The sequence below is a fragment of the Ranitomeya imitator genome, chromosome 5, assembly GCF_032444005.1.
Source record: "Ranitomeya imitator isolate aRanImi1 chromosome 5, aRanImi1.pri, whole genome shotgun sequence".
Lineage (NCBI taxonomy): Eukaryota > Metazoa > Chordata > Amphibia > Anura > Dendrobatidae > Ranitomeya > Ranitomeya imitator.
Genome location: NC_091286.1, coordinates 417,529,591 through 417,554,005, shown reverse-complemented (window position 1 = coordinate 417,554,005; position 24,415 = coordinate 417,529,591). Strand labels below are relative to the sequence as shown.

Sequence of the window (24,415 nt, the reverse complement as noted above, 5' to 3'; positions counted from 1 at the left end):
CACACCAGGACAGTCCAAAGGCTCAACCTGCCCTGAAGAGAAACGAGGATGGAAACCAGAATTACAGAAAAAAGGAGAAACCAAAGTAGCCGAGCTGGCCCGATTATTAAGGGTGAACTCAGCCAAAGGCAAGAAGGACACCCAATCATCCTGATCAGCAGAAACAAAGCATCTCAGATATGTTTCCAAAGTCTGATTAGTTCGTCCGCAAATCAGGGGAGATGGCAGACAAAATTACCCCCTCTTTAAGAATACCCGCCGGCTCCGGAACACCCGGAGAATCATGCACAAAACTCCTCGACAGGGCATCAGCCTTCACACTCTTAGATCCCGGAAGGTATGAAACCACAAAATCAAAACAGGAGAAAAAGAGCGACCATCGAGCCTATCTAGGATTCAACCGTTTGGGAGACTCGAGATAAGTCAAATTCTTGTGATCCGTCAAGACCACCACGCGATGTTTAGCTCCTTCAAGCCAATGTCGCCACTCCTCGAATGCCCACTTCATGGCCAACAACTCTCGATTGCCAACATCATAATTGCGCTCAGCAGGCAAGAATTTTCTAGAAAAGAAGGCACATGGTTTCATCACCGAGCCATCAGAACGTCTCTGCGACAAAACAGCCCCTGCTCCAATCTCAGAAGCATCAACCTCGACCTGAAACGGGAGCGAAACATCTGGCTGGCACAACACAGGGGCAGAAGAGAAACGATGCTTCAACTCCTGAAAAGCCTCCACAGCCACAGAGGACCAATTGACCACATCAGCACCTTTCTTGGTCAAATCAGTCAATGGTTTAGCAATACTAGAAAAATTAGCGATGAAGCGACGGTAAAAATTAGCAAAGCCCAGGAACTTCTGCAGGTTCTTCACAGATGTCGGCTGAGTCCAATCAAAAATGGCCTGAACTTTAACAGGGTCCATCTCGATAGTAGAAGGGGAAAAAATGAAACCCAAAAATGAAACCTTCTGAACTCCAAAGAGACACTTTGACCCCTTCACAAACAAGGAATTCGCACGAAGGACCTGGAACACCATTCTGACCTGCTTCACATGAGACTCCCAATCATCCGAAAAGACCAAAATGTCATCCAAATATACAATCATGAATCTATCCAGGTACTCTCGGAAGATGTCATGCATAAAGGACTGAAACACAGATGGAGCATTAGAAAGCCCGAATGGCATAACCAGGTACTCAAAATGGCCCTCGGGCGTATTAAATGCTGTTTTCCATTCATCGCCCAGTTTAATTCGCACAAGATTATACTCCCCTCGAAGATCTATCTTGGTGAACCAACTAGCCCCCTTAATCCGAGCAAACAAATCAGACAGCAGCGGCAAAGGATACTGAAATTTGACTGAGATCTTATTAAGAAGGCGGTAATCAATACAAGGTCTCAAAGAGCCATCCTTCTTGGCCACAAAAAAGAACCCTGCTCCCAATGGTGACGACGACGGGCGAATATGACCCTTCTCCAAGGATTCCTTTACATAACTTCGCATAGCGGCGTGCTCTGGCACAGATAAATTAAACAGACGGCCCTTAGGAAACTTACTACCAGGAATCAAATTAATAGCACAATCGCAATCCCTATGAGGAGGTAGGGCACCGGATTTGGGCTCTTCAAATACATCCTGGTAATCTGATAAAAACTCAGGGACTTCAGAAGGAGTGGAAGGCGAAATAGACAACAATGGAACATCACCATGTACCCCCTGACAACCCCAGCTGGACACAGACATAGATTTCCAATCCAACACTGGATTATGGACCTGTAGCCATGGCAACCGCAAAACGACCACATCATGCAGATTATGCAACACCAAAAAGCGAATATCCTCCTGTTGTGCAGGAGCCATGCACATGGTCAAATGAGTCCAGTACTGAGGCTTATTCTTGGCCAAAGGCGTAGCATCAATTCCTCTCAATGGAATAGGATACTGCAAAGGCTCCAAGAAAAAACCACAGCGCCTGGCAAACTCCAAGTCCATCAAATTCAGGGCAGCGCCTGAATTTACAAATGCCATAACAGAATAGGACGACAGAGAGCAAATCAGAGTAACGGACAAAAGAAATTTAGACTGTACCATACCAATGGTGGCAGACCTAGCAAACCGCCTAGTGCGCCTAGAACAATCGGAGATAGCATGAGTGGATTCACCACAGTAAAAACACAGACCATTCTGACGCCTGTGTTCTTGCCGTTCCGCTCTGGTCAAAGTCCTATCACACTGCATAGGCTCAGGCCTATGCTCAGAGAATACCGCCAGATGGTGCACAGTTTGCGCTCACGTAAGCGCCGATCGATCTGAATGGCCAAGGACATAGACTCATTCAGACCAGCAGGCGTGGGAAATCCCACCATGACATCCTTAAGGGCTTCAGAAAGACCCTTTCTGAAAATTGCCGCTAGGGCACACTCATTCCACTGAGTAAGCACAGACCACTTTCTAAACTTCTGACAGTACACCTCCGCTTCATCCTGACCCTGACACAAAGCCAGCAAGATTTTCTCTGCCTGATCCACTGAATTTGGCTCATCATAAAGCAATCCAAGCGCCAGAAAAAACGCATCAACATCACGCAATGCAGGATCTCCTGGCGCAAGGGAAAATGCCCAGTCTTGAGGGTCACCACGCAACAAAGAAATAATGATTTTTACTTGTTGAACGGGGTCACTAGAGGAGCGGGGTTTCAAAGCTAGAAACAGTTTACAATTATTTTTGAAATTCAAGAACTTAGATCTATCCCCAGAAAATAAATCAGGAATAGGAATTCTAGGCTCTAACATAGGATTCTGAACCACAAAATCTTGAATGTTTTGTACCCTTGCAGTGAGATGATCCACACAAGAGGACAGACCTTGAATGTCCATATCTACACCTGTGTCCTGAACCACCCAAAGGTTTAGGGGAAAAGAAAGACAAAACACAGTGCAAAGAAAAAAAAATGGTCTCAGAACTTCCCTTATCCCTCTATTGAGATGCATTAATACTTTGGGCCAGCTGTACTGTTATGACCTGGTGGTTAGGAGCACCCGGCACGACCTGATAGTTAAACTCACACAGGACGAGCTCTGGGATGTGGGAGCTCTGCTGATCGCAAGCCCTAATCCTATCACACACACTAGAAATAGCCGTGTAGCGTTCCTGACTCTCCCTAGACGCCTCTTCACAGCCTCAGAGCTAGCTAGCCCTAGAGATAGAAAATAAAGCCTACCTTGCCTCAGAGAAATTCCCCAAAGGAAAAGGCAGCCCCCCACATATATTGACTGTGAGTAAAGATGAAGTCACAAACGCAGAAATGAAACAGGTTTCAGCAAAGGGAGGCCAGACTTACTAAACAGACAGAGGATAGGAAAGGTATCTTTGCGGTCAGCACAAAAACTACAAAAGACCATGCAGAGTGTGCAAAAAGACCTCCGCACCGACTCACGGTGCGGAGATGCCACTCTGCATCCCAGAGCTTCCAGCTAGCAAGACAAAATCATGATAACCAGCTGGACAAGGAAACAATGAACAAATAATAACTATCAGGAACTTAGCTTCTGCTGGAGAAGACAGGTCACCAGAAAGATCCAAGAGCGAACTGAACTAATGCAGGAACATTGACAGCTGGCATGGAGTAACGATCTGAGTGGAGTTAAATAGAGCAGCCAACCAAAGGATAAACCACGTCACCTGTGTAAGGAACCTCAGAAGCAGCAGCTTCACTCACAGCCACCATTGGGAGTCCATGGACAGAACTCGCCGAAGTACCATTCACGACCACAGGAGGGAGTTCGACAACAGAATTCACAACAGAGGACAATTTTATTTTACAGGATGATTTATGTAAACTAGAAGCTTGAGCTGACAAATGGCAAATGAGCTTTAATGGGGATAAATGTAAGGTCATGCACTTGGGTAGAAGTAATAAGATGTATAATTATGTGCTTAATTCTAAAACTCTGGGCAAAACCGTCAATGAAAAAGACCTGGGTGTATGGGTGGATGACAAACTCATATTCAATGGCCAGTGTCAGGAAGCTGCTACAAAGGCAAATAAAATAATGGGATGCATTAAAAGAGGCATAGATGCTCATGAGGAGAACATAATTTTACCTCTATACAAGTCACTAGTTCGACCACACTTAGAATACTGTGCACAGTTCTGGTTTCCGGTGTATAAGAAAGACATAGCTGAACTAGAGCGGGTGCAGAGAAGAGCGACCAAGGTTATTAGAGGACTGGGGGTCTGCAATACCAAGATAGGTTATTACACTTGGGGCTATTTAGTTTGGAAAAACGAAGACTAAGGGGTGATCTTATTTTAATGTATAAATATATGAGGGGACAGTGCAAAGACCTTTCTGATCATCTTTTTAATCATAGACCTGAAACAGGGACAAGGGGGCATCCTCTGCGTTTGGAGGAAAAAAGGTTTAAGCATAATAACAGACGCGGATTCTTTACTGTAAGAGCAGTGAGACTATGGAACTCTCTGCCGTATTATGTTGTAATGAATGATTCATTACTTAAATTTAAGAGGGGACTGGATACCTTTCTGGAAAAGTATAATGTTACAGGATATATACACTAGATTCCTTGATAGGGCGTTGATCCAGGGAACTAGTCTGATTGCCGTATGTGGAGTCGGGAAGGAATTTTTTTCCCCAATGTGGAGCTTACTCTTTGCCACATGGGTTTTTTTTTGCCTTCCTCTTGATCAACATGTTAGGGCATGTTAGGTTAGGCTATGGGTTGAACTAGATGGACTTATAGTCTTCCTTCAACCTTAATAACTATGTAAATATGTAACTATGTAAATGTCCTGAATAAGAAGCATGACATAAACCATCCCCATTATCCTCCACCCCCCCCCCCTTCAACAACTAACCCCAGAACAAAGAAAATTGTAACAAAGAAAGCCAAATATCTTTTCCCGTATTGGGAAAAAACAGTCGTATAGTATCCTTATCCGACCTTAACCTCGCCACATCCATTCCCGCATCAGATCCTCCAATGCAAGGATCCATTATGTCTTAAATTTGTGAACAAAAATTTACATAGTACATCACCACAAAGAACCTCCCGAAAGGCCACTGGGAGTGGCAATTAGGTAAGCAGACACTCAGTTTATGAAACCTTCAGTCTGCAGAGACTCTCTCCTTTTCCAACCGTAGTTAATTCTCATTACAGTCCAGCCATCCGAGAGCATCATTGGCATCATAGAAAAATTGAACTTTATTTGCAGTTACGATCCGCAGCTTAGCAGGGTATGACATGGAATATATCACACCAATTTCCCATAACCTTTTCTTAATATCAGTAAACCTGGCTCTCTGCTTTTGCACTTCAATAGAATAATCCAGAAAAATGGAAATCGCAGAACCATTAATCATAAGGTCTGGGTGATCTATAGCAAGCCTCAAAATGGTATCCCTGTCCCACTTTAGTTATTACAGTCCATGGTGGTCGTCCAGGGGGGAGGGGATGCGTGGGAGCCCTGTGAGCTCGTTCAATGGCATAGAACCGAGACAACTTATCAGCACCCATCTTTTCCAAGAGTCATTTCTCAAAGAATTCCATAGGGGTATTGCCCTCAACTTTTTCCGGCACGCCTACCAATCTCAAGTTATTGCTCCAGTTTTCCAGGTCATCCGTTTTGGCCTGGACAGCAGTAAGGGCCAGTGCCATTTGTTTATATTGCTTCTCAGCTCCGACCATATAGTCCTCCGCAGAGCTGACTCTTTTATCAACTTCTCCCACTCTCTCCTTCACCACATGTATAGTGTGCTGCATTTTAGTCATGTTAGCTTGGATGCTGCCTAGCTGTGTTGCCATGTTGCTGAAAGAGGAGTCACAGTGTATTATGGCATGAAAAACGTCATGCAGCCACCTCTCCATGTCCTGTGTCACTTCCTTGAGAGCCACTCTGAATCCCATCTTCACTTTCACTGTCGTCCTCCTCCCCCCTGCTCAGTTTTGCTCCTCTCCTTTCTCATACCTCTGCGATGTACACATGTCTCCTCCTCCATCTTCGGCTTGAGTCTGGTGCCGTCCTGTGCTCCTGGCAAAGCGCTGCAATTTACTAACAATGTCCATCCTTCTGCTCTCACCTCTGGCAGACTCTTCCTCCACATCCACCTCACCAGCAGCATGGGAGCCATCTTGGGCAGTCCTGTCCGGGTTCCTGGCATTCTTTCTGAGGCCTTTTCTGCCTGTCATGGATGATATAGGAGCATTCCAGAGGATGTAACAGGGTCACTGCACTTTGAGCCTCACAGTATGGAAGTAATGAAGCATTTCTAATTGTCACAAAGTATGTCCTGGCTAGATACTGTGCCGGAGCTGTATGAGCACACGCCCGCTCACATCTCACTCCAGGCCTCGCCCCAGTTAAACCAAATTTTAAAGGCGATTGAATAAAATTAATGTCCTCAAGATTCAAATTAGACATGTTTAAAAAATATGTAGAGGCTCTAAGACCATCCTCATGTCTTATATTTGTGTAGAGAGACTCTACGTTACATGTTACGAGGATCATACCATCATCAATTGACATAGAGTCAATTTTCTGAAGTAGTTCTGTGGTATCTCTCAAATAGGAAGGTATAGTCTCAGCCAAAGGTTTCTAATGTGAGTCAATATACGGGCAAATGTTGTCCGTCAGACCACCTACACCTGAAATAATTGGCCTACCTGGTGGACAAAGAGGATCTTTTTGTATTTTTGGGAATAAATAAATAATGGGCATTGCAGGCTCTTTAATGGTACGTATGTCAAGAACCTCTTTATTAATGAGATTGGATTCATGGGTGGATTGGAGCAAGGATGTAAATTCAGATCTATATGATGATAGGGGGTTACAAGTAAATTTTTTTATAGCATTGACGGTCTTTTAAGAGAGGAGTAACTTTATTCTTGTACATCATGGTAGGCCATACTACAATGTTAACCCCCTTATCAGCAGGTTTGTAAACAAAAACCTTCCTTCTTTTAAGTGGATTAAGATCCTCACATTCTCCAGTAGTTAAATTATCTTGATAGATATTGGTAGGTATTTTTTCAAATTCTGCTGAGACTACTTATACAAAAATGTCAACATTTGCACAAAGTGAGAGAGGGACATTTTTCAGATTTTTTTTTTAAACAAGGTGGAATCTTACGTAAAGGTGTGGAGTTATGTTCATCATAAAGCGCCTCAAAAATTTGTAAAGCTTTCTGTTCCTCGGGCCTTGGAAATTGTTGTCAATTCTCATCATTGTGAAACAATTTTTTGAAGATTAATGAGCGGGCAAAAATATTGAGATCCGTTATAGCTGTAAATTGATCAAAATGTGTTGAGGGTGAGAAAGATAAACCTCTAGATAAAAGGGATAATTCAGAAAATACTTGTTCTGAAAGATTAATCATCTTGGGAGTGTTACTGATGTTTCTAACCTGTTGTGGTTTCCGCTTATTATCAAAGGGTTTCCTCTTCTACCAAAGTTTAGTAAATGAGTGGTGAACTGTTATTTTTTTCTTAACTAACTTAATGTGTGGAGATTCTAGCAGCCAATCAGGGCATTGAGTCATTAGCTGCCGAAGTCACATGTCCCTCTCCATATATAGTGAGGCTGCTGCTGCAATTAGCCAGATAGTTAGCTAGGTGGTTTATTCTCAGCCAGTTCAGATATACAGGATCCTGTGTCAAATCAAACTACCAGCATATAAATTTGGAGTGATAATTCTGTGGTGCAACCATAAAGTTGCCACTTCAGCACATAAATCCATAGTGCTGCTGATTCTGTGTTACAGCAACCAGTCGCCACTTCATCATATACCGTAAGTCTATAGTGCTGCTGATTATTTTTTTGAAATGTGGAGACTCAAAGTTGGGTCTCCATCTAGTGGGTTGCCTGTAGAGGAAGCGGTGTCAGAGCCCCATTATACTACTTCTACTCTGGTAAAATTGATGCCACTTTAGTTGTGCATGCCAATATTTTTTTGAAATGTAAAGACTCCAACTTGGGTCCCAATCTGGTGGGTTGTCTATAGTGGAAGGGGTGTCAGAGCACTATTATACTATTTCTACTCTTGGGAAATTTATATTACTTTAGTGGTGTCTGACCCTAATTTTTGGAAATGTTTGGAGTCCAAAGCTGTATATGCTGGCCCAGACCGTATCTCATGCATGGCCCATGCCTCACTGCATCACCATTATAAAAATTTCTGCTCTACTGTGGGTCAATTGAGGCCACTTTTCCTAGTGACTGACTCTAATTTTTGGAAATGTAGCAACTACAAGTTGGGTCTCCTTCATGTGTGTTGCCTATAGCAGTAGGCCGGCAGGCCTGCAACTACCTGTGTTACTACACTTAAATATTTCTAACAATAGTAGTCCACGAAACTGATATTTGTGACACCTGAGTGCAGCTAAGCAGAAAAGCAGTTTGAGCTGTTGCATGTGGTATCACGGCTCCCAGCAAAGCAGGCCTATACCGGTCCCTCTCCCACCTCTTAATTTCAACTTATTTACAAAGTTGTAAATGCTGGCCCAGATCCTAGCTCATGCATGACCCATGCCTGACTGCTACGTCATTATAAAATTTCTACTGTGGGTCAATCGATGCCACTTTCCAAGGTGTCTGCCCCTAATTTTTGGAAATATTTGGACTCCAAATTGGGTCTCTTTCATGTGTATTGCCTGAAATTGGCAGGCCTTTTAGAGCACAAGGCCTACCCCTGTTACTAATCCACCTGTTACTGATCAATGTTTAAGATAGAAATGCTGGTCCAAGCTCTGTCCCATGTATCCATGCTGCACAATTATGCTTTTTGAACTCTGGTTCAATTGATGCCATTTTTCCTGGCATCTGCTCATAATTTGAGCTGTTTTGGCAGCTTTTACCCCCCCCGGTGGTGTTGTGTCTGCATTTAGTTTTGTCTCAGTTTTGAATTCAATGAGGTTTGGATAAGTTTGGCACACTGTTAGGCAAACACCGGGAAGTTCCCCGAGCCTAACCGAACCTTAAAAGGTTCACACAACTCTACTGGAGTCATCCCAACCCTTTAACCTTTCTTTGCAACTACAGCCAATCAATGGCCTCAGTCATCTCAGATGATGTATCACTGAAGCCAGTGATTGGCTGCAGTGTTCACATGCAGCATAAATGCTATGACATTTGAAACCACTGTAAACATGTAAACACTTTGCTTGAACAAAACATGAGTATACATATCAATCCATTATTTTGTCATTATTGCTGTCTGTGTCTAGCCTTTTATGTTACTTAGACAGCTCCATTAATGCTTTGTGTATATGTACCGTATATCTTGTTTTATCTCTGACTGAATGGGCAAAACTTTCTTTACTGTTATAAACCTTAACACTGCCTTCCATTGATGGGCTCAGAAATTGAATTTTTTAAAGCTATAATTGATAATATGCACTTTACATTAATTACTGTGAGGATTCGGGCTATGTACCAAGTAGGTTTCTGCAGACAGACATTGCAGAAGAGAATACATCACCGATAAATCTCTGAGCAGCGCTCAAGTCTGCCGGTGTGGTGGCTGGGGGAGGATAATGCTGCATGTCACACTCACTTTGTCCTGGATGTACTTAGGAAGTCAGGCATCTAATGTCCCTTTAGTCTTTCATACAGTTAGGGCCAGAAATATTTGGACAGTGACACAATTTTCGCGAGTTGGGCTCTGCATGCCACCACATTGGATTTGAAATGAAACCTCTACAACAGAATTCAAGTGCAGATTGTAACGTTTAATTTGAAGGGTTGAACAAAAATATCTGATAGAAAATGTAGGAATTGTACACATTTCTTTACAAACACTCCACATTTTAGGAGGTCAAAAGTAATTGGACAAATAAACATAACCCAAACAAAATATTTTTATTTTCAATTTTTTGTTGCAAATCCTTTGGAGGCAATCACTGCCTTAAGTCTGGAACCCATGGACATCACCAAATGCTGGGTTTCCTCCTTCTTAATGCTTTGCCAGGCCTTTACAGCCGCAGCCTTCAGGTCTTGCTTGTTTGTGGGTCTTTCCGTCTTAAGTCTGTATTTGAGCAAGTGAAATGCATGCTCAATTGGGTTTAGATCTGGAGATTGACTTGGCCATTGCAGAATGTTCCACTTTTTGGCACTCATGAACTCCTGGGTAGCTTTGGCTGTATGCTTGGGGTCATTGTCCATCTGTACTATGAAGCGCCGTCCAATCAACTTTGCAGCATTTGGCTGAATCTGGGCTGAAAGTATATCCCGGTACACTTCAGAATTCATCCGGCTACTCTTGTCTGCTCTTATGTCATCAATAAACACAAGTAACCCAGTGCCATTGAAAGCCATGCATGCCCATGCCATCACGTTGCCTCCACCATGTTTTACAGAGGATGTGGTGTGCCTTGGATCATGTGCCGTTCCCTTTCTTCTCCAAACTTTTTTCTTCCCATCATTCTGGTACAGGTTGATCTTTGTCTCATCTGTCCATAGAATACTTTTCCAGAACTGAGCTGGCTTCTTGAGGTGTTTTTCTGCAAATTTAACTCTGGCCTGTCTATTTTTGGTATTGATGAATGGTTTGCATCTAGATGTGAACCCTTTGTATTTACTGTCATGGAGTTTTCTCTTTACTGTTGACTTAGAGACAGATACCTACTTCACTGAGAGTGTTCTGGACTTCAGTTGATGTTGTGAACGGGTTCTTCTTCACCAAATTAAGTATGCGGCGATCATCCACCACTGTTGTCATCCGTGGACGCCCAGGCCTTTTTGAGTTCCCAAGCTCACCAGTCAATTCCTTTTTTCTCAGAATGTACCCAACTGTTGATTTTGCTACTCCAAGCATGTCTGCTATCTCTCTGATGGATTTTTTCTTTTTTTTCAGCCTCAGGATGTTCTGCTTCACCTCAATTGAGAGTTCCTTTGACCGCATGTTGTCTGCTCACAGCAACAGCTTCCAAATGCAAAACCACACACCTGGAATCCACCCCTGACCTTTTAACTACTTCATTGATTACAGGTTAACGAGGGAGACGCCTTCAGAGTTAATTGCAGCCCTTAGAGTCCATTGTCCAATTACTTTTGGTCCCTTGAAAAAGAGGACGCTATGCATTACAGAGCTATGATTCCTAAACCCTTTCTCCGATTTGGATGTGGAAACTATCATATTGCAGCTGGGAGTGTGCACTTTCAGCCCATATTATATATATAATTGTATTTCTGAACATGTTTTTGTAAACAGCTAAAATAACAAAACTTGTGTCACTGTCCAAATATTTCTGGCCCTAACTGTACTTCTATTATTCAGTACCTGATCAGTGTATTTAGATTAGTGCATTTCCCTTAAAACATCTATCTGTAATTTTATATCCTCTGTTAACTGTAAAACATTTGATATTACTCAGGTGATGGAATCGAATGTGATGATATCAATGAATGTGAGACCGAAGATATCTGCTCACCTATTGCAACCTGCACTAACACAATAGGGAATTACACCTGTACTTGTAAGGATGGATTCTCCGGTAAGCAAATGAGTTATTCACAAATTATTGGTATGATAGTGGAATTAATAAGTGTATCTGAATTTCGGTGTGAGAACCTGCAAATAACATAAAATAGATAGATGCCTCCTGCAGTCTGATAGTAAGCGTACATTGATTCTTGAGAATACAGCAATCTAGAACTAGTTCCTCTACATAACCAAACTTATTACTAATAACTTTGAGGTGATGGGAAATTTGATGCCTACTATTAACTGTTCTTATGTAATTTGCAGCTCTATTTTAATCGTAATGTACATAAACATTGAGAATATTCTTGCCTGCAGTACTAATCACTGGCCACAGGAGCCCACTGTCTCCCCTATAAAGCCTCTATGATTCTGATTTAAACTGGGTTGTGTAGGATTTTTATTCAGAGACAATTACCCAGTTCTGTGAGAAGACAGAAACAGCTATTCTCTTGGCATAGACTTCTGTTTTGTTAAATGTACTCTGTTCTGCTGGTTTGAACTGCAATTTGGACAGTGCAAGCATTTGGGAGGAAGTGCCTGAGAGGAAGGGGTTGGCTCGGTGGCCATCTTGAGAGGGTTAGGTGAAAGCTGTATAGAAGAGGACATGTAACGTGGCCACAGAGTCAGGTCTTCCAAACTCAGACAAGCAGATACAGACACTTCAATGGATCAGTGCCCATCAGACTCAGCTTGCTGAACCACTAGTGACTTACAGGGACTACAGCACTAAAGGGGAATCTACCAAAGTATACAGAGGTGTTCTGTAAAGCGACCCACTGCTCTCACGTGGTCCTTAACCCCCTTCACCCCGAAGCCTGTTTTCACCTTGCTGACCGGGCCAATTTTTACAATTCTGACCACTGTCACTTTGAGGTCATAACTCTGGAATGCTTCAATGGATCACAGTGATTCTGAGATTGTTTTCTCATGACATATTGTAATTTATGATAGTGGTAACGATTCTTCGATATGACTTGCGTTTATTTGTTAAAAAAAAGGAAATTTGGTGAAAATTTTGAACATTTTGCAATTTTCAAACTTTTAATTTTTATGCCCTTTAATCGGAGAGTCATATCACACAATATAGTTAATAAATAACATTTACCACATATCTGCTTTATATCAGCACAATTTTGGAAACATAGTTTTTTTGTTAAGAAGTTCTAAGGGTTAAAGTTGACGAGCGATTTCTCATTTTTACAACAAAATTTGCAAAACCATTTTTTAGGGACCACCTCACATTTGAAGTGACTTTGAGTGGCCTATATGACAGAAAATACCCCAAAAAGACAACATTCTATAAACTGCACCCTTCAAGGTACTCAAAACCACATTCAATAAGTTTATTTACGCTTCAGGTGCTTCACAGGAATTTTTGGAATGTGGAAGGAAAAAATAAACATTTATTTTTCTTTCACAATAATTTTCCTTCAGACCTTTTTTTTTTACTTTTGCAAGGGTAACAGGAGAAAATGGACAATACATTTTGTTGTGCAAAAAAGTGGAAATCCCCAACAAGTGACAACATTTTGGAAACTAGACCCCTTAAGAAACTTATCTAGATGAGTATTGAGCACCTTGAACCCAGAGGTGCTTCACAGAAATTTATAACGTAGAGCCGCAGAAATGAAAATCTAATTTTCCCCAAATATATCTATTTTAGCTCGATATTTTGAATTTTTATAAGGGTAACAGGAAAAATTGCTCCATACAATATGTTGTGCATTTTCTCCTGAGTACGCCGATACCCCATATGTGGGGGAATACTACTGTTCGGGTGCACGGCAGGGCTTGGAAGGGAATTAGCACCATTTGACTTTTTGAAAGCAAAATTTGATGGAATAATTAGCGGATGCCTTGCACGTTTGCAGAACCCCTGATGTGCCTAAACAGTGGAAACCTCCCACAAATGACACCATTTTGGAAACTAGACTCCATTGGGACCTTATCTAGATGTGTATTGAGCACCTTGAACCCCCAGGTGCTTCACAGAAGTTTATAACGTTAAGCCGTGAAAATAAAAAAATAACATTTTTCCCACAAAAATCTTTTTTAGCCACAAATTTTGTATTTTCACAAGGGCAAAAGGAGAAAATGGACCCCAAAGTTTGTTGTGCAACTTCTGAGTTCACAGATACCCCATATGTGGTAAAAAACTACTTTTGAGGCACAGTGCAAAGGGAAGTAGCGCCATATTACAGTGAATATTTTGCTGCCCTTACTTGAGGGTTCCATGTTACATTGGCAGAGCCCCTGAGATGCCAGAACAGCAGAACCCCCCTTAAGTGACCACATTTTAGAAAGTATAACCCTTTGGGAATTTGTCTACAGACGTAGTGACAATTTTTACTTCATGACTGTTTTCCAGAAACAAGCAGCAATGGATGTTGCTGAGTGAAAGTTGCAAACTGCCGTTGTAGTGACCAGTATATTATGCCAAGAATATACGGCAAAAGCCAGCTCACCGATCATTGCAAGAAGCCCGGAACTTCGTCCTGACAAGACGCAGTAGGATTCCATAAACGAAAAGAGAATGGTTCCAGCTTCAGTAAAATCATGAAAATTTATTCCAACTTTTAAAATGGAGAAACAACTCCTGGGACAGCACCATAGCACATGCGAGGTAGGCAACGCGTTTCGACCGACACAGCGGTCTTTATCACAGCTGATCTACTCACTGATTCCTCAGGTATAAAAAGAACCAGGAACCAATAAAATGATAGTAAGTCCTCACATGACCCGAAGGTCCTAAATACTAACAATGAACCTCTATATAAAATGCGTAAATTTGTGTAAAACTAACAATTAAATACACATAAACATATAGAAAAATACACACATACAATATTTCTAAAGTTGATGCAAAAAATACAAAAATAGCAAAAAATAAGATTGAAAAATGAAAAAAAAAAATTTTTTATAAAAAATGCATGAAAACTTTTTACAATACATGAAGAGACTATCAATAATGGAACATTAATTCATTCCTTCTATTTAGACCATTAGGAAACCTAGTGCCAAGGTTAAAAATCCAAAAAGCCTCCCTGTTTAACAACATTCTCTGAATGTCACCTCCTTGTGAAGGTTTTTTTATTTTCTCAATCCCTGTTAGGGGTTGCGAGTTTTACGGACGTAAGAGCGCAGAAACTACGTCCGTAAAACTCGGAAAAAATACGGCACAATTATTCTCTATGCCCCTGCTCCTATCTGCCGTATTAAACTGATCAGTATTATACGGCTTTCTACGGCCGTAGAAAAACGCAGCATGCTGCGTTTGTCACTGTATTGCGCAAAAAAAACGTCAATGAAAGTCTATGGGGGCCCCAAAAATACGGATTACACACGGACCAGCAGTGTGACTTGCGAGGAATACGCAGCGGTGTTAGCGAGAAAAGCCGGCAATTCAGTGCGGTGTACAGTAAAATCACACTGACAGCTTACAGTAGAATAGGTAGAATAAATGTGTACACATAGAATAGGTATATATATATATATATATATATATATATATATATATATATGTCATTGAGACACATATATGTATATATATTAATATTTCATCCAGCGCGATATAGCAGCATTTTATACAGAGGTTCATTGTTAGTATTTAGGACCTTCGGGTCATGTGAGGACTTACTATCATTTTATTGGTTCCTGGTTCTTTTTATACCTGAGGAATCAGTGAGTAGATCAGCTGTGATAAAGACCGCTGTGTCGGTCGAAACGCGTTGCCTACCTCGCATGTGCTATAGTGCTGTCCCAGGAGTTGTTTCTCCATTTTAAAAGTTGGAATACATTTTCATGATTTTACTGAAGCTGGAACCATTCTCTTTTCGTTTATGGAATATTATGCCCAGCCTGTGCTTCTGGAGACACGCACCTGTAAATTAGGCGGGCTCTCAACACTACAGAAATGCCAAACATGTGGGTGCTAAATGTTGTTTAGGCACACTGGGGCTCAGAAGGGAGGGGGCATTTGGATTTGGGAGCAGAGAATTTGCTGAATTTCTTTTGGGAGGTGAGGAACCATTTTACTTTTCCAGAGCTTTTGGAGCAGTAATGGGGAAGCCTCCTATTTTTCCATTAACAGATGACAGACCTGAGTGGGGACCTTCTTTTTTTGTGGATTGAGTTGAAGTTTTTTTGGGAACATTTTACTAAACGTTTGGGATCACATTTATCCGGCGCTCTATGCTGAACACTTACTTTGGGGTTTCCATCTAAATCTGACAGTTGAAACCCCTGATGGATCCATTCACTATAATGAGGAAGAAGATTTACTCTGGACTCCATCTGACCTCTGTTCAGTGGTGTCCTTCTTTTCAGAAGTGCACTTAACTGTGGCCAATGGCACTTTTATGCAATCCTAAAATGACGAACACCGCCGGATCACAGGTCAGACGGTGTCCACAGTGCCTCCATTTACCTCATTATAGGGACTCTTCTGTTGGGGTTCTGTCTGAATCACGTATTTCAGAGATTTACATGGAAACCCTGATGTAAACGCTCAGGATAAATGTGCGCTGAGTTGCGATCTTTGAGAGGCAGAATGAAAAAATCAACAGCATGTAAACAATTGGTTTTATTTATTTTTTACGCTGTTCCTCGTGCGGTATAAGTGATTAGGTGACTTTATTCTTCCGGTCAGTGCAATTACAGTGATACCAGATTTGTATAAGGTTTTTGTTTGGCTGCTGTCAAACACTAAAAGACGCTTTTTATTGCGAAAACTAGTTTTTGCATCACCACATTTTGAGAGCTATCATTTTTTTGTATTTCGACCTACAGAGTCATGTGATGGCTTATTTTTTGCAGAGCAAGCTGACATTTTTATTGGTACCATTTTCGGGCACATGCCATTTTTTGATCACTTTCTATTCTGATTTTTGGGAGAAGGAATGAACAAAAAACAGCAATTCAAGAATTGCTTTTTGTTTTTTGCTTTTATACTGTTCTGTGTGTGAAAAATTGGTAACAGTAATAAATCACTTGGCACTCAAATGGTTTCTTTCAGATGAAAAAGTGAACATCCCATTTATTTGTGCATCCAGTTCAAAGATTATTTAAACCTTTTTGGTCAAATCACAAGACCTTCATCAGAAATATCTTTAACAAAACTGGAAGCATAGGACAATGGGGTATATGAGCCTAGGCAACCCGGGATGGAAAGCGCACCTGGAACGTCTCACAGATCCTGAAGGGAGAAGGAGGGCGTGTATCCGCCGCTGCATATGGTGCTCATGGACGTTCGGTCCGTCGCGCTGTGTGGAGTAGTCCCCGGGGGGCTCCACACAGCACGACGGACCAGACATCTATGAGCGCCATGTGCATTCCACCAACCGGAAGTGGCAGCGCGGACAAGATGCAATATGTAGCAACTACAACAGCCACTTGGAAAGTAAAAGTACACTTGCGCAGAAGAAGCGGAGTGAGAGACAGACAAGGCAGGATAAGGGTATGTGCACACATCAGGATTATTTCCTGACAAAATCCTGAGAATTCTGCCAGAAATCCGCGTCCTTTTTTCGCTCGGATCTCTCGCGGATTTTGCGCGTTTTCTGCGCGGATTTTTTGCGGAATTTTTGCGGATCTTTTTTTTTTCCGGAATGTCCTTTTTGATAGGAAATCCGCAAAAAATCCACAAAAAGATAGAGCATGTCAGTTTTTTTTGCGGAATGCGTTTTTTTTGCGGAAAAAAACGCTAACATATGCACAAAAAATGTGGAATGCATTCTAAAAGATACGATGCATAATGTTAGCGTTTTTTTTACCGGATTTATAGCGTTTTTATAGCAAAATTCCGCAAAAAAAACGCTAAAAATCCTGATGTGTGCACATACCCTTAAAGTAAGCATGTACATGGTCAAGTTATGTGGCCAAGGAATTGTTCAGGAAAACCTGATATGGGCTTTTATCTTTATTTTGCATTGCAACTAACAGGCATCCTGCTGTGACCACAAGGCACTCCAGCGGGTCTAATACGCTTCTGAGCACATCCTGAGGGACACATAGCGACCCCTACCTGTGACATCGGTCACTGCCTCACAATTGCAATCGCTGCTACGCCTGTGACTGCAATGCGCCCCCATTGCCTCAGTACACCTCTGTGCGGGGGGAGAATAAACAGCGACCCCTACCTGTGACACTGGTCACTGCCTCACACTGTCTATTACTGTTTACATCCTGAGTCTACTCATGTTTGTATGTTTTTAATGTTTTTAACTTTTTTGGCACCTCTTATTCCTAATAAAGCCTTCTTCATTGATATTGCTTTGGTGTGTGCACTATTCATTTGAGCTATCTTTTCTCTTGTTGTACATTATTAACACATCAGTAACAGAATGAACACCTAAATGGCTAATAGTACAGAATAACGTATAAAAAAACATGCCAAGAAGGAGGTCACTGGGATAAATGTCACAGTAATATGATAGGATACATACTGTATATTTACAAGTCTCATAATTGTACAGCATTATTTGTAGATGGAGAGCCCGCTAGGACCGTGGGGCACTCGGTACCAGGCTGGTTCTTTTCTTAAGGGGGTGGTCACGGTGGCTGTTACCCGGTCCGTGGCTCTGGGCGTTCAGTAAAAGGGGGTTAATGAAAATGGAAGTAAAGTCTAATGTAGTAATGTTCGTGATGACACCTGGGGTATTCGGCCAGGGGTGGCCAACGCTACTGAAAGGGGTCCTCTGGGGCTGATGGTTTTGCAGCTTAGATGGTACAGCTCCCCACAGGTGGAACTTGGTCCCCAGGGCTCCCAGTGTAGTTGGAAAGAGGGATGATTGACAGTGGGGTGCAGGACTGAAGGTGCAGGAATTTTTTTACTGGTAGAATTCAAATACAGTCCAGTACAGGTAATGGTGGGGTCTGGGCAGCTTGGAAACAGCTTGGGATCCACTTAGCCAGGTGGGTTCAGAGGCTTTCCTTCTGCACTGTATATGTGACCCTTGCTGTCTGAAGCTCAGTACGAGTCCTCTCATTGTCTGTATTCTCAACCTGTATGGCTGACAGCCTAAACCTTTCATGGGCACTGTCCTCTCTCTCTGGCAGCCCCAAGCTCCTGACTTGCTGTGGTACCTGCAGGTGTTAGATGGGACAGGAGACTTGCAATTTCCTGCCATCCAGGTTCAGTGGCTGGGTCTGCAATTCCCACACCACCACGGACCTCGGTGTCCGGTCTCTTAGTGCCTTCCTCTTGGGTGAGCCCACTTGCAGCTCCAGAGCCCAGGCTCCTCTTCTTTGCCTCTTCTCCTCTCACTGTCCCTAACAGACTATCTAACCCCTCCCCCAGGCCAGAATTTATAGGGAAGTTCCCTTGAAACCGGGTTTAGAGCTCCCCTTCTGGTCTGGAGTCAGCATGGTGTTGCATGTTAGTATTACCTGATTCACAGCAATTTGTGGTGCAACTGCAAGTTTATTGCATGATTAATGCGTGGAAAAAATCGCTAAGTTTATGACAACTTTTATAGTTTCAAGCAATCTGACATTTCTTTTATGACTCATGAACACAGTAGAGACCTGTGTAAGTAGATTCATCATTCCTGTTCTGCTGTAGATGCCGTGTTTGTCTTCTGTTGGTGCCCTATGTGAAGAAACATTTTTTCTATGCCTCCATATGAAATTGAAGGCATGCGGCAGCTCTATGATAGCTGTATGTAAAATAATTGAGGCAATAGACTCTTACATTGTTTCTATCATCTGCCAAACTGACAAGCTCTGATAGAATGCACTGATTCATTTTATTTGATCGCACCATGGGTAAATGTTCCCATATTCTGATTTTTCATTAACTGTTCAGACAACCATGTTATTTGTACCATGTTCAAATATCATTAATGTAACAAACAAATGTATATTCATTAGGTGATGGGACCCACTGTGATGATATTGATGAATGTCGGACCACCAATATCTGCTCACCTTATGCAACCTGCACTAACACAATAGGAAGTTACATCTGTGCTTGTAATGATGGATTCTCAGGTAATATAATACATTTTTGTTTGTACATCAGTAACTCATAAAAGTTCCAATAACTTTCATTTAGTACCATTAAAGTTTAAATGAAAATTAATTTATTAATGTTCTGTCTCCTTCACATTAATGAGGTTAGTCTACACAACTAGGCACAGCCACACTTTAAAGATGAGACCCTGCGTCTGTGCAAACAATGCAAGGACCATTGATATACCATAATAAACTTTGCTTTATCCATTGGTCACAGCAGCTCCTCTCCTCTCTCCTTATATGCTCTTATCCCACACTGCTGGCCAGGAGAAACAAAATATGAGCAGGTTAGTTATCATCACTTCTGTAGCTATCTGCATCAGCTTCCAGTAAGAGAGATATATGGAGGTTCAAATCACAGTGCTAATCATTACATACAGGGGCATGTAAAAGTGTGAAAATAAAAAGATCTCTAAAAAGCCTAAAGTTAAAGATGAGACATTTCCTTTGTATTTTAGGCACTAAAATATATATTTTCATCTTTTACATTTTAAAAATTGCAAAAGGGAAAGTGGGCCTATGCAAAGTTTGAGCTCATTGCATGGCTAGTATCTGGTAGCATCCCCTTTTGAAAGTATCACCGCTTGTGAATGCTTTTTGTAACTAGCCAAGAGTCTTTCCATTCTTGTTTGAGGAATTTTCATTCATTCTTCCTTGGAAAATTCTTCCAGTTCTGTGAGATTACTGTGTCGTCTTGCATGCACTGCTATTTTGAGGTCTAGTCACAGATTTTCAATGATGTTTAGATCAAGGGACTGTGTAAAACCTTCAGCTTGTGACTTTTGAGGTAATTTATTGTGGATTTTGACTGGTGTTTAGGATCATTATCCATCTGTAGAAGCCATCCTTTTTTTCAACTTCAGCTTTTTTTACAGCTGGTGTTATGTTTGCATCAAGAATTTGTTGAAAATTCAGTGAATCCATTCTTCCCTCTACCTGTGCCATTGGCTGCAAGACAACTCCAAAACATGATTGATCCACCATCATGCTTAATGGTCGGCAAGATGTTCTTTTCCTGAAATTCTGTGCCCTTTTTTCTCCATGCATACTTTTGAATATTGTGGCCAAAGAGTTCTATTTTAACCTCATCGGTCCACAGGAAATATTTACCAAATGTACGAGCCTTGTTTAGATATTCTTTTGCATACTTCTGACTCTGACATTTATGGTGAGGATGCAGAAGAGGCTTTCTTCTGATGAGTTGTCCATGAGAGCCATATTTTTTCAGGTGTCTCTGAATAGTAGAACAATGTACACAACTCCAGAGTCTGCTAAATCATTCAGAAGGTCTTTTGTAGTCAAGAGGGGGTTCTGATTTGCCTCTCTAGCAATCCTACAAGCAGCTCTCACTGAAATTTTGCTTGGTCTTTCAGACCTTATCTTGACCTCATCTGTTCCATTGAACTGCCATTTTAAAAATTACATTTAAACTGAAAAAGGGCAACTTGAAAACGCATTGCTATCTTTCTTCTTATAGCCTTATCCTGCTTTGTGGGCCTCCACTATTTTCATTGTCAGATTGCTTGACAGCTGGTTTAAAGAACCTATGTCTGCAGTTTCTTGGCAAAAGCTTAGAGGGGCTGGGTTTTTATAAAGATGGGAAGATTGCATTATCTGGCCTTTCGTAACAATGATAGTGAACAAACCATAACCCTAACAGGCCAATTAAGGTCTGAAACCTTGGTCAAAGTTATCAGAGCACTCAACTCTCCAAGGGTGTCTTAAGTTTCGCATAGGCCCATTTTCCTTTTTGTAATTCTTAAAATATAAAAGCTGAAAATATATATATTTGTTTCTTTCCCAAAATACAAAGGATACGTGTCAGTTTTAACTTTAGGCCTTTTATTGATCATTTCATCTTCAACTTGCTTAACTGTCCACAATAACATTAATTTTGACCAGGCGTGCCCAAACTTTAACATTTGCTGTTTGCTTTTTTATTGCAGCACAGACAGTTGATGCCTACACTTCTAAAACATTAAAGGTACCTTCACACATAACGATATCGTTAACGATATCGTTGCTTTTTGTGACGTAGCAACGATATCGTTAAGGACATCGTTATGTGTGACAGCGACCAACGATCAGGCCCCTGCTGGGAGATCGTTGGTCGCTGAACAAAGTCCAGAACTTTATTTCGTCGCTGGATCTCCCGTGGACATCGCTGTATCGGCGTGTGTGACACCGATCCAGCGATGTCTTCACTGGTAACCAGGGTAAACATCGTGTAACTAAGCGCAGGGCCGCGCTTAGTAACCCGATGTTTACCCTGGTTACCAGCGTAAAACTAAAAAAAAACAAACACTACATACTTACCTACCGCTGTCTGTCCCCGGCGCTGTGCTCTGCACTCCTCCTGTACTGGCTGTGAGCGTCGGTCAGCCGGAAAGCAGAGCGGTGACGTCACCGCTCTGCTTTCCGGCCGCTGTACTCACAGCCAGTACAGGAGGAGTGCAGAGAAGCAGATCGCCGGGGACAGACAGCGGTAGGTAAGTATGTAGTGGTTGTTTTTTTTTACTTTTGCGCTGGTAACCAGGGTAAACATCGGGTTACTAAGCGCGGCCCTGCGCTTAGTAACCCGATGTTTACCCTGGTTACCCGGGGACTTCGGGATCGTTGGTCGCTGGAGAGCTGTCTGTGTGACAGCTCTCCAGTGACCAAACAGCGACGCTGCAGCGATCCGGATCGTTGTCGGTATCGCTGCAGCGTCGCTTAATGTGAAGGGGCCTTAAAACATGGCCTCCCATAAGACAACATGAATCTTAAGAGAAATCCATTCCTTAATGTTGATTTACTGATCAATGATGACAGCACACATCTTGTAGACTCTATAAACTTAATTCGGGTTTCACCTTTTAAACATTTAAGCCCATTGCATGGAAGTGAATCCTGAAATGCCCTAACACTAAATTCTAAAACTGACAATCAAATAACTGTGGGTCACCTATGCCCTCCAACCCAACAATATTCTCATTTGTATTACTAAATTCTCTGCCTAACCAGCCCTTTATAATGTTGTTCACTTAAAGCAACCTGTCATCAGTATTTTGCCCAGCAAACTACAGGCATTGTCAGGTTGTCACCGTTACACTGATTAAAATGATACCTGGGTTGATGAAATCCTTCTTGTGCTTTCGGGAGGGACTGCGGGCTGGTCTTTTTTTAGTTCTCTGTACTCATTCAGTTACCTGCCCACTAATTACTGAGCTTGCACAGTCCATATTGGGGTCTTTAAAAAAAAGTAACTACAGAAAAATGGCACCGGCAACGCATGCGCAGTAGCATCTATCACTTGCCGATTCAGTGACCTGTCATTTAAGCCCGTAAGGATGAATATGAGAACAGAGCACCAAAGAAAGACCTGCCTGCAGACCCGCCAGAAGCACATAAATCTCATTATCTGAAAACTGCAAATACAGATTAAAAAACAACCACAAGACAGGTATCATTTTAATCAGTGTAACAGCGCCAACCTGACAATGCCTGTAGTTTACTTATCACAATCCTGATGACAAGTTTGCTTTAATTCCAGGTTTAAAAAAAGTATTTGTAACCTCTGTTTTTCTTATGCTAATTAGGCATTTGACCCCTGTGGGTGTGATAACATGATTTGCAAGAGCAGGCGTCGTCGCCAGCTCCCAGCAAATCTCGTGCAAGTGTGCAGCTCTATTTGGCAGCGTCATTGCGTCTCTGAAGCCAGGTGTAGGCTTCCTGGCTGTGCATGACCAAAAGTGCCAAAGATGTAGGAGAGCCATCTTCTGCACTTCCAGTCATGTGCAATGACATTTGAAGCCAGGAAACATACACCCACCTTCAGAGGCACAATGACACTGAAGCATAGAGCCTCATAGAGCATGGAATTTGTAGGGGTGTGATAACATGTAAAGAAAGCCGACTTATCTGAGAAGTTAGTGCCCCAGTGATTAATCAAAGGCCTAATTAGCATAAGAAAAACTGAGGTTATATGTACTTTTTTATGCATGCATTTAAGTGAGTAACATTGTAAAGGGCTTGTTATGCAGAGATTTCAGCAATACTTGTGAGGCTAGTCACTTTTCAGTGACAAGCCACAAGGCTAGGTAGTCAAGAGGTCTGAGATCAAAAGCCAGGAGGGTACTTCATAGACAGAGATCTGAAAAAAAGTCCTAGTCAGGTGGCAGTCTGGGGTCAAAATTCCTAGAAGGTAGTGGATCATGACAAAAGGGCTAAGCATACGCAAGGTAAAAAACGGATTAATCCAACAGAACACACATGCGAAAATATGCCTATACCAATACTGTATATGAATAAAAAACTAGTATAGGTAAGTGACTATATACCTAATAAAAATACAGAAAGTTCCATACTGCATAGAAAGTTTAGATCTCACCTATTCTAAACTTAATTACAGAGAAATTCATAGAGCTCCACATCGTGGTAGAAGTGAAATGTGGCTTATATCTACCCTGCCATCCACCATGCAGTTGTTCCCGCTCTAAGTGTACTTCTAATTACATTACCCCAAAAGCAGAACATTCCCTACCAACAAGTTTCTTTCTCAATAATGAGATTTTATCAGAGGAGTGAACATATGAGGGAAAAACAAAACTAAATGATAAAAAAAGACATAAGGGATATTGCCCATAATGTGCAAGTAAACACATCTGTGTGTATAGGATACTATATGAAGATGGATCCTCCAAGGGGTATTTTTTTGTACAGAGCGGTGCAGCACTCTGCAGCTATCCCTTTAGGTGAAACTAAACATTTTGAAGCTTTTATACATATATGTTAACTGATGAGAATGTTACAATAGAACATTTTGAGTGTACGCTTTCATAATTAAAATTCAGCATGTTTTGTTACTTGCTAAAAAAAAATATATATATATGCCAACAACTGGTCTGTTCACATTAC

The 24,415-nt window shown here is 41.7% G+C and overlaps 1 protein-coding gene across 1 annotated transcript in view; it reads left to right on the top strand.

Moving 5' to 3' along the window:
* The window catches only part of LOC138638067 (mucin-4-like), a 497,598-nt gene that overhangs the window by 429,604 nt on the left and 43,579 nt on the right, over window positions 1-24,415 (top strand). Inside the window, exons 61-62 of the mRNA XM_069727050.1 lie at window positions 11,397-11,516; window positions 19,376-19,495. Of these exons, the coding sequence (XP_069583151.1) occupies window positions 11,397-11,516; window positions 19,376-19,495 (240 nt within the window). The remainder of the gene's footprint in view (window positions 1-11,396; window positions 11,517-19,375; window positions 19,496-24,415) is intronic.